General features: G+C 49.4%; 1 protein-coding gene across 1 annotated transcript; it reads left to right on the forward strand.

Moving 5' to 3' along the window:
- The first annotated feature begins 369 nt into the window (after positions 1 to 369).
- Positions 370 to 10,896, forward strand: NENF (neudesin neurotrophic factor). Its single transcript, XM_082401017.1, has 4 exons — positions 370 to 788; positions 8,224 to 8,284; positions 9,287 to 9,390; positions 10,342 to 10,896. Exons 1-4 carry the CDS (start codon positions 612 to 614, stop codon positions 10,516 to 10,518), a joined length of 519 nt encoding a protein of 172 aa, XP_082257143.1. The 5' UTR covers positions 370 to 611; the 3' UTR covers positions 10,519 to 10,896.
- The last annotated feature ends 767 nt before the right edge of the window (positions 10,897 to 11,663 follow it).

Below are 11,663 nucleotides of genomic sequence, written 5' to 3' on the forward strand. Positions count from 1 at the left end.
AATGTAAGCTCCATGGGGCGTGGATCTGTCTTGTTCAGCGATGTGCCTCCAGTGACCTGGTACATGGAGGCCCTCAAAAAGTATTTGCTGAATAAATCAGTGAAGAAATCCTTGCACAAATGTTAGCTATAATTATTTCAGTGCATGTCTTGTGCCCTACCCTCTGCAAAAATCCTTTGGGGACTCGAAATTTAAACACAACTGGGAAGAAAAAAAAATCAGCCAAAAGTAAAAGTGAATTAATAAAGTTGGGGTCCTAGGTTATAAATCTCTCTTCCTAGTTGCTGGAATGTTGGCTGTGTCAACTCTGTACCTAATCAAGGAACTGCTGTAACAGACGCCACTGTTCGCCACTGTTCGGCGCAACACTCAGTCCGCAGTTTGGAGTCCGGAGCCCTCGGAATCCTAGCTCCAAGTTTCCGGCTTCGGCGTCCCAGCGGCCGAGCGCGCCCCGCAGCGCGTGGAAGGCGCGGAGTCCGGCTCCTGGCTCCCGGCCCCGGGGCCTCCGGGCGCCGGGCGGGCGCGCGCGGGGTGGGGTTCCGAGGCCGCGGGGCGCGCGCGCGCGGGCTCCGCCGCCCAGGCCGCCCCAGGCCCGATTCGGTGCGCTCACCATGGCGGGCCCCGCGCCCGGGCGGTGGCTGCGGTGGCTGGCCGCGCTGGCCCTGGTCCTGGCGCTGGCCGCGGGGCTCCTCACAGCCGGGGCCGGGCAGGCGCCGCGCCCTGCCGAGCGGGGTCCCCCGGTGCGGCTCTTCACGGAGGAGGAGCTGGCCCGCTACGGCGGGGAGGAGGTGAGCGGGGAAGCGCGGGCCCAGGGACCGGGCCGAGTCCGGCCTCGCGGAGAGGGAGGCGGGGACCCCGGGAAGCCGCGGCGCCGAGGGGAGGCCTCGGGGAGAGGCGCGGGCCTCGGCGGGCGCCCCCTCCCGGAGCCCCGGCTTCGAGCTGGGCGCGAAGCCCGCCGGGCTCCTCTCTCCAGGCCTGGATCGCCGCCTGGGGACAGGGGGGCAGTCCCCAGCACTCGGGGCTCCCTGCTTCCCCCTTCCCCAGCCAGAGCACCCCACCCCGCGCTTCCCCCTCTCTTCCCGCGAGCTGTTTCCTAGAGACGCATTTTGGCTGGAGGTCTGTACGCGAACCTCAGAACTTTTTTGTTTTCAATGTAAGCATCAGCTGCGGGCACACGCTTCTGCCTGCTCCTGGGGGCAGTGGCGGGAGAGGGAGAGAGGGACGCAAGGCCTGCTCCCTGGGTTAGGCGGGAATGGGGACAGGTCCAGGGTTGATCCAGACTTTCCCTGCACTTTGCCTTCCTCATTTGCCGGGCCTCCTCTGCAGCTGACTCCTCACACTGGCTCTTAATGCCTGTGCTCTTGAGGCTGAGCCAGAGCTGGGGGAGATCGGAGGTTAGAGACAAAGATGACCCCCACCCCCAGACGCACCCACTTCGGTCCACATCGGTCAGCAGTCTGGACGTGTCTAGGATATTCCTCACAGCCATCTGACATTCGGGTTGTTGGGGCCCAGTGTGATGGCCGTGGAGTGTGGGAACAGGATGCTGCACATGGGAAGGGCCGTGGAGCTGATACTAGATCAGGAGGTGGGGGGAACAGTTTGGTGAGGAAATCAGGGAACTACAGCATTTCAGAGTTGATAGGAATCAACCTCCTGCTTTTACAGGTGAGGAAACTGAGGCATGCCACCAGTTAGTGGTAGAACAAGGAAGGAACCTAATATTCTCTTGTTAAAACCCTCTGGTGTGGGCTCCCTAACCCCCAAGTTAAGTAGCCTTAGCTGGACTAGTTTCTCCAGGGGGATTTAGAAACCTGGCCCTTAGGCAGTGGTGCTAGTTTGGGCATCACTGTAAAGAGAGGTTGGTTAGAAGCCTGAGTCACTGAGAACACAGAAGGAGGGAGACAGGCATGTGACTGGATGTTAAGGGACCCTGTCTTTTGGAGCAGCAGGGAACCAGATGGTACCGGGTCAGGGAAACTGTGCAGAAAAGAGTTAACATAACAGGCCCGCAGTCCTTAGAAAGACCTTGGCTGATGTCTGGATTTCCAGGGTGTTCTGCATTTCCCTAACAGATAAAGGTGGCTCAGTCTGGGCTCTTCGTACAAACCGTGCATTCATGTTGAACACTGCTAGGCGGAGAGGGCCTGCGTGGCCGGTCCCCAGTAAAAACGTTGGGCTCTGAGTCTCTCATGGGCTTCCCTGGGCAAAAACATTGCACACGTGTTGCTGCATTTTGTTGCCGGGGAAAGAATGTGCTCTGTGTGGCCCCTCATGGGAGGCAGACAGTGTAAGGAAGTCCACAGGTAGATAGATTCCTCTAGACTCTACCTGTGTCCTTTCCCCTATGACCCTTACTACATCACTGTAATAAATCATAGCTCTGAGTACAATTACATGCTAAGTTCTATGAGTCCTCGTGAATCTCCAAATGTGGGGGTGATCTTGGGGACACCCAGCACAGAGTCCAAGGGAAGAGAGAATTCCTAGTGGAGATTACATGCAGGAACCATGCCCAGGGTTCAGGATGAGGACTGAGAAAAGACTCTTGGTTTTTTTATGCTGATATTGTTGATTGATACTCAACTGCCGGAAGGAGAGAGGGAGGCTTGAGATGGAAGCAGGTTAAGGAAAGAATTGTTTGGGGTGTGGTGCCCAGAGGATGTCTGCAGGCAGAGAGAGTAAGAGAGGAGAGAGGCAGTTGAGCACAGCTGGTTAGAGCTGCCCTGTGCTGAGGTTTGCCCTAGATGGTTCTGGTTTATGCCTATTGTACTGGGATAATTATTAATAGCACCACCTTTCACTCTCAGAAGTGTTACTGTTTGTATAATACATTATACAAATAGTATAGTTAGAGCATTATACCTTTGAATCATATCTGGATTTGAGTCCCTTTGGGCAAATAGCTAAACCTCTTGGAGTCTTAATTTTCTTTTATCATCTGTGGTACTTGTTATCGGTCAGGGTTCCACCAGAAACAGAACCAGTGAAAAAAAAATATATATAGGTATGTTTTTAATTACAAGAATTGGTTTATGTGATCATGCAGACTGGCTAGGTAAGTCTGAAATGCATAGGGCAGGCTGTCAGGAAGGGCAGGCCGGAAACCTTTGGCAGGAGCAGTGCTGCAGCCCACAGGTGGAATTTCTTCCTCCTCGGGGAAACCTCAATTCTGTTCTTAAGGCCTTTCAACTGATGGCGATCGGGCTCACCTAGATTATCCAGGATAATCTCCTTTACACAGAGTCAACTGATTGTAGATGTTAATCACATCTACAAAATACCTCCAAAGCAATACCTAGATAAGTGCTGAATAACTGGATACTGTCGCCTATCCAAATTGACACATAAAACTGACCGTGATAATGGCTACGGGATAAGAGTTCCTACTCTACATGGGGGTTTTGTGAGGATTAAATGAGATGGCGATATGCAAAGTGCATAGCGTAGTAGGCCTAGTGTAGTCTTAGCATAGTAAGCCTTAATCAATCTTAGCTGCTATTATTATTAGCTTATTATTAAAGATACAAACAAGAGGCACTATAACAGGCCCATAATCCTCTTATGCAATTCAGAAATCAAATAAGCTCTGAAAAGCAGAAGGTTTTTTGTTTTTGGCCGCACCGTGCATCAGGCCGGTTCTTAGTTCCCCAACAAGGGATCGAACCCGTGCCCCCTGCATTGGGAGCGCAGAGTCTTAATCACTGGAACGCCAGGGAAGTCCCAGAAGGTTTTTTTTTTTTTTACATCATTTGACAGCAGAACCCTGCCTGATCTGAACTCCTTTGGTGATGGAACCCTGTTGGAGCTACGCGAGTCTATTTATAGTCTTTATTTATCCTACTTAGTGTGAATATTCATGTTTATGCTTCACTGCGGAAATATTGATATAGATGATGATGGGGTGCTGCCTCAGACCCCGGTAGGTGCTCTGGCATGTGCCCCATAACACCTTTCTAAAATCTGACAAATTCTGCATTCCAAAACACATCTGACCCCCAAGGGTTTCTGCTATGGGATTGTGGACCTTGTATAACAAGTCATTCTGAAACATCTAGCTATGAATTCTCATTCCTGTTATAATCCTTTTGGACGAGAGCCAAGGCAGACCCACCAGTTCCACATTCTGCTGCCTGGTTTGTGGTGAGAGCTCGGGCACCCCGGCAGGAAGCTGCATAGTATCTTCAGTGGACACTTCAGATTGGAAATCACGAAAGACAGGGGTCCCGGTTGCTGGTGTCTTTCACAGAACCTACTGTGTTCTGGATCTACTGCACGAGACCCTGTGCTACTTTATCCCTTTGGGGCAGTTTAGGTTGTCAGAGTGATCCACAGTGTGGCTCCCTGAATCATTCCCACGTGGGAGTGTGAAGATAGCTACACGTGTGCTTCCGGCATGAATTAGTCCTCTTGGAATACCTGCTGAAATCCAGCCTCCCCGGTGCCTCTTCAAAGCCCATTCTCCCAGTAATCCTAGTAAGGCTTGCAAAGAGGAGGTCATTTTAGGGACCTTTCCTGTAGATAACACATAGATCACAGAGTAAGCATGTTGAACAAAAATGAACGTAGGTTGAGAAAGGTCACATGTGTCCAGAGGGCCTTCCTGTGGTCCCTGATTTCTTCAGCTGCCCTTATAACTGGGGATATTGATCACACGCTTTCATTGACAGCTTTCGCCGTGTCACATCAGCTGTTCTTTTAGCAGGGCTTCACTGTTTACAAATTATAGGTCAAAGATTGGCGTTCAAGTTTTCGACAAGGATGAATGTCGCAGGAAGGGCTTTAGAATCAAACAGGTGTGAGTCTGAATTCTGGCTATTTATTTACCAGCAGAGAAACTGCTGGCAAGTTATTTAAACTCTAAGCCTCAGTTTCTCCATCTACAAAACAGGTATAGTAATACCTTTTTCAGAAGGTCATTGTGAAAATTGACCTAAGTGACATACGTTAGTATAAGTAAACATGTATAACATATGGAGAGAACCTAGCACGGTAGAATCTCAGTAAATATGAATTTCTCTGCCCTCCCTTTGATCACACCTGAAATATATTAATTGCCCTGAATTATAGGCCTCTAGTAACCAGCATGAGTGGCTGATGGCCCAGCCCAGGCAACATGATCAAAATAATATTCTTGTATGACTTACCCTCACATCGAGCTTTTAGAATAGAAAAACAGCATAAATCACAAGCCATTCATGAGTTTGGTCATCGTTCTTCCTCGGGAAATAAATGTGTGGCAGGACTGGGGGTGAGAGGTGTATATATACCTTCTTTGCTGCTGGCGTTCTAACCTGTATGTTAGACGCTGGAATCTGCAGAATTTTCCCCAACGGAGACGGGTCAATGGCACGTGAATGTTATTTTCCCCTGCCTTAGCAATGGAGGAAAAAGGCGGGGGAGGATTGGTTTATTAAGGAAAGCAGATGTCATGAAGCAGTTAGCTTTGGGGCGGGGCGGCTGGGGTGACTTCGAGGATTCTCTCTGGTCCCGAGCAAATGTCATCCTCCACCCTCCAAGAGCGAAACTGACTTTTGCTACCCTAAGAAAATATGTTTTCTGCCTTACTTGCACCGTAGGATACCAAATGCAGGGAGGGGAGGGCCGCCTGCCCCCATACCTCCAGCATGACTTCTGGGCCTGGGACCAGATGTCTGTAATTAACAAACACTTAATATAGAGCCAACTCTGCCACGCACCGTCCTAACCACTTTAAAGCATTAAATCATTTAATGATGACCCGTGAGGAAGGAGCTATTATCATCATCTCATTTTTCAGGTGAGGAAGGAGCCATAGGGCGGTTGAGTAACTTGCCCAAGGTTACACAGCTAGTGAGTAAAAGAGGTGGACCAAGCTGTGCTTTCTCCAGTTTGTACAAACGAAATGAACCACCAGAAGCCTCCCTTTCCATCACTCAAGCAGTGACCTGTTCGGGGGTATGTTGGTTCAGCTAAGAAGAAGGTATCAGAGGGCAAGCATGACCAGAAATGTTGTTTACCTTCTGAGTTTATTTAGGGCAACCCTGGACCCTGAGCTTGCCCAAGGCCCCTCTAGGCTTTAGGGTTATTCTTTGTAAATGGAATTTGTCTGTGCTCACTCACCAGCTCTCCCTGGAGTCCGTACTAAGGGGGGATGGAGTGACATTTGTTTTCTGCTTTTCTAAAACTTAATAGTGAAGAGTAGGACTTGTACTTCTTCTGAAAGAATCATCCTGGACAGACAATAAAGAATATACAGACAGTGAAGGCTGTTGGATAGAGGCAGGTGAGTAAAGAGGTGAAACCACCCTCTCTAATTATACAATAAAATGACGGCTTGCAGACGTTTTGGCTGTGTTAAGGAATCTATTTTGCATCCTACCCTGGTGTACACACACACACAACTGAAACAAAAGTGCCGTGAAACTATGCTCATTCTTACTATGTGTGAGGCACTCTGATGTTTTCTAGTTTCTGCTCTATTTTGAACTTTTTTTTTCCTATTTCATCTTTTTTTAAATCTGTTGATAAATCACTAAATTGATTCCATCACCCACTAATATGTTACCAATGCCAATTGCAGTTAGAAAAACATGGCCTTAGACCATTGGAGGGCCCAGGTATTTCTGCAGAAGAAAACATCTGTAGTAGTTTCTCTCTGTTTCAAGAAGAGTCACCAGTGAGGAACTTCTGCTCTGTCCCCAGCCTCTGCTGCAGGGTCTGAGGGTGCTGGAGGCCCAGGAGTTCACGCCTTCCTGCCTGCACCCAGGCTCCAGGGCTCTCCCAGGTGTGGAAGAGGCCCTCCTTCCTCTGCCGCACTGCTCTGGTATCCCTTTGTCATGGTAGCTCACGTGGCACTCCCTCCTGGCCCTGCTTGGCCACAGACAGGGAGGAAGGCCAGATGGCCAAGCAAGCCCAAGACCCAGAGGAAAGATAAAGGCCCTGCCTCATTGATGCAGGTGGCTCCCCTGGTTCCCTAACATCTGGGTACCTCCGACCCACTCCCTGTGTCTTTCTTCGTGGCCCTGGGTCTTTTGAATGAATTTCCCAGGACACCCACCCTCTCCTGGTCCCAGGCAAGTGCACTGTCCTTGTGCTGTGTGCCCTTTGGTGGGGCAGGCCAGAGAGGGGACTGAGCCTTGGATTCCTGGGCTCCAGATTCCAGAAACTGCTTTCCCTCTGATTTGCTCTGTGACTCTGGGTAGGTCTCATAATCTCCCCAGGCCTGGATAATGAAGGTGCATTTGTAAAACGAAGGTGTTAGATAGATTAGCTTCAAGGCCCCTTCTGATTTTAACTTAAAATTCCTCCAGAGTCCTTATCTGTCGCTTGGGAATTACATTTTTTTCTATCTTTCCTTTTGTATACCCATGAATATAGCAAAAAATAAAGTGTAAAGCCCAAGGAACTGCAAGGAAACAGTATTGCTTGTATATTTCTAGCACCATAAATGGCTTTTTGAAGGACAAACTGGTAAAATATAAAAAGTGATTATGTTCATCTACTTATATTCGATATATTGAAATAGGCCTCAAGGAGATAACTCAACAAATTAGAAAGTAACTTGTAGAAAGATATTCGTAATGCTGCCATTTATAGTTCTCAGGAATTGGAAGTGATCCAAAATAGAATAGCTCCACAAACAGGTACACAGTATCACTAAAATAAGATAGAACTGTTTAAGTGACAGCTGTTTTGGTTATTTCAATACATGAAAATGTTTGTATGAACTAATATTACCTGTAGGAAGCAAAATATTGATATAAAATAGATCATTTACACTGATTACCTCCAAGTATGTACATCGATGAAGATGAAATTTGGATTGATTTAATTTTTTTTTTTTTCCTGGCCATGCCATGCGGCATGCGGGATCTTAGTTCCCCAGACAGGGATCGAACCCATGCCCCCTGCATTGGGAGCGTGGAGTCTTAATCCCGCCGGGGAAGTCCCATGGACTGATTTAAGTAATTCATTTAATATTCTTTTGAGTTTTTATCTGTACGGAGTTGCTTCAGTTCCTGGGAAAGGTATTGCCATAGGCTTGTCATGATGCTTCGTGACTTTTCCAGGTTTTTGTGAGTGGGCATGACATTGCGCAGGTGGGGCGAGCTGCCTGAGGACCGGCTTGTAACTTCACCCGCCGCCCTCTGCTCCGGCTGTGATGGGAAGAGATTTTACTCACTTGAACTGGCAGAGCTGGGCTCTTTGTCTCCTCCTCACAGCTTCTCTCCTGCTTCCTAGGAAGATCAGCCCATCTACATGGCAGTCAAAGGGGTGGTGTTCGATGTCACTTCTGGAAAGGGTAAGTGGCTTGGCTTTATGAATCCTTACCTCTGGGGAGCGTGGCAGCCTGAGTGGGCGCTGGACGTGTGAGGGAAGGGAGGGAATGCTGGGCAGGTCCTTTCCCCCCCCCAGCATGAGTTCACAGTCTTTGTCAGTGAGGCACTTCAACCGTGTTTTTCTCATGATGTCACGCTCCTGCTCAAAAGCCTTCCATGGCTGCCTGTTGCCTATAGAATCAAAGTCAAACTGGATGATTTACCCTAGATAAAGCAGTGAGAGGAAAAGTATTACTTAGCAAAGAGTCGTGATCATAGAACATTATAGAACGTTTTAATGCCATCTCATGTTTTCCCTAATGGAAACTACAACTGATATCGTGGAAGTAGTCTTATAATGGTTTATTGTTTATTTGATACCAAACAAAAGATGTATGGAAGTAGACTTGGCTTCCATGAACATTTAGGAAGACAGAACATTTTTCTTGTTTACATTTTTTAAAAATATTTATTTATTTATTTATTCGGTTGCACTGGGTCTTAGTTGCGGCAGGCGGGCTCCTTAGTTGTGGCTGACGGGCTCCTTAGTTGTGGCTCGCCTGCGGCATGTGAACTCTCAGTTGCAACATGAATGTGGGATCTAGTTCTCTGACCAGGGATGGAACCTGGGCCCCCTGCATTGGGAGCGTGGAGTCTTATCTACTGCACCACCAGTAGGAAGTCCCTCTTGTTTACATTTTAAATATTTTTAAGGGATTATTTTCATTCTGTATTTAAAAAAAAAAAAAATCACCTCTGAGCCCAGCATGTGTGACTTATGCTATATTCTGAATTAGCGGAATCCAGTCGGAAGGCTGGGGGGCGGCTTATTGGACCTCCCACCCTCACTGATGTCCCTCTCCTCAGCCGAGCCTTTGCAGGATTGGGTGGGGTGGGGTCTCAGAAGCCCCGCCCCCTGCCGTGTACAGGCTCCTGGCTGCTCTGTGCACATCCACTCACATCTTCTTCCTTCCTCCCCACTACAGAGTTTTATGGACGAGGAGCCCCCTACAACGCCTTGACCGGGAAGGACTCCACCAGAGGGGTGGCCAAGATGTCCCTGGATCCTGCAGACCTCACCCACGACACTGTGAGCCAGACAATGAGCCTCTGTCAAAGTGTCCCACCTCCTTGGCCATGGCCTTTTTTCTTCCCCACTCCCCACCTCTGGGCAGTAGCAAAGCTTCCTAACTAGTCTATTTACTGTTCCAGAGGTAGCCAGTTGTTTTCTTAAAGTAGATATCTTCCTGTGCCCCTCCTGCTCAAAAACCTTCTGGGGCTCCGCACTGCCTACAGAGTCAAGTCTGAACTCTTGTGAACTTGAGATCAAACTCAGTTGATCTTCAGAGTTTGGCTCCAGCCTGCCCTGGCTGCCCCATCCCCCTGACCGTCTGCACCCGCCACCCCCCAGCCTCTGATAGCTTTGCTGTTAGTCTCTGAGACCCGCTTTCCAGGCCACTCCCGGTAGCTCAGGGGAGGAACGGGGTGGGGGAGCAGAGTCTCCGCCGCGCTCATATTTCTGTGAAGGAGAAAATAGCATTAACCAAAACCATTTCGGGGTCTAAGTAATCCCAACAGAAAGGCTGACATTCACCCCCCGTTGTGCTCAGGTGAGTCACACTCTTAAGCTGCAACATTACAGAAGCAAATCAAGAAACTACAGAGGGGGGAAGGGCATGTAAATCTGTAAGGGGACGAGTGTAGAGGGCAGGGGGCTTAATCGGGCAGGAGGAGGTGATTGCAGACTGCAGAGCGCCCCCGATGCCGGCCAGGCTGGGGGTTCTCTGGAGTCTAATTCCTACGTCAGTCAGACCACAAATACGGTGCAGCCATTGCTGCCCCCACGCGTAACCTCCGCAACACACACGCACACACAGGGCTGTCTCGAAAAAACTGTCCACGATTTGATTTCTGATATATTTTTTCCCTCGCATTAGGGGGCGTGGGGCGAGTAAAGTCGGGGTCGGGGCTGGCGAGAAGCAGGTGGCAAGCACGAGTCACTCATTCCTACCCCTGTATTTCTTGGGCTTTTCTCCCCAAGACGGGCCTCACAGCCGAGGAGCTGGAATCCCTGGATGATGTCTTCACCAAAGTGTACAAAGCCAAATATCCCATCGTTGGCTACACAGCCCGAAGAATCCTCAATGAGGACGGCAGCCCCAACCTGGACTTCAAGCCTGAAGACCAGCCCCATTTTGACATAAAGGACGAGTTCTGATCTGCAGGAGACCATTCTTGGGAGGGTGAGGCAGGGAGACACTCAGATGCAAACTCTCCTGCAAAACAGGCTGCTGGGGCCTCTGGTCACCGGATCTGAATAAAGCAGATGTTTAACCTGGAACACTGAATGCCCTTTATTGCCCTTGGTCAAGTGTTCTACCCACCTAGGTATCCTGCCCGCACACCAGCCAGGGAGGTAATAGTCACTGAGGGGGGGACACCTCCTAGGTGTCAACATGGGCTATGGGGGCAGAGGAATTACGAGTGACCTTTATTTCTTCTTTATATTGCTCTGTACTTGCCAAGTTTTGTACCATGACCATGTGTACTTTAGAATAAGCACCAAAATAAACTTCCTGTTTTTACAAAAGGAGAATTCTTCCACACGTGCCCTCTCCTTGGAGCTTCATCAGCACCCCTTGTCTCTGCTGGCCTGCTTTCTGTCTCCCCGGCCTGTGAGGGGGCGGGGGCCCGGGCAACAGGGGCATCCAAGAGATGTGGCAGAAATGGGGTGCATTAGGTGGAGGGGTGGAGAATGGGAAAGAAAGCTATTAAAGGGCCTGGCTTTACACCACAACCAGGAGAGTGACGGTATGAACTGGCTTCAGCCCCTTCTGCAGCTGGAAGGTGGTGAGGAGGGCCGGGGTCCGGTGTGGGCAGAGCCTGCCCTGGAGGTCATTCCAAAGATGGTGAAGCACATACAACACGCTGGACTCAGGTCAGATTTCATAAGGAAATCCCTTTTGAGGGTAGGATTCTTCCCTCCAAGGGACATTTGGCAATGTCTGGAGCTATTATTTTTAAAATTTTGGCTGTTAAAACTGTAGGATGCTATCTAGTGGTAGCACGTGTCTAGTGATGGTATCTAGTGTCCAGTGATGTTGTTTTTGTTTTGTTTTATTAAAGACTTTAAAAAATATATATTTATTTATTTTGGCTGCACCAGATCTTAGTTGTGGCATGCAGGATCTTTTAGTTGAGGCATGTGGGATCTAGTTCCCCAACCAGGGATCGAACCTGGGCCCCCTGCATTGGGAGCATGGAGTCTTAGCCACTGGACCACCAGGGAAGTCCCCCGGGGATGTTGTTAAACATCCTGCAATGCGCAGGACAGTCCCCACAGCAGAGAATTACCTGGTCCAA

The sequence above is a fragment of the Balaenoptera borealis genome (assembly GCF_965194805.1).
Source record: "Balaenoptera borealis genome assembly, chromosome: 1".
NCBI lineage: Eukaryota > Metazoa > Chordata > Mammalia > Artiodactyla > Balaenopteridae > Balaenoptera > Balaenoptera borealis.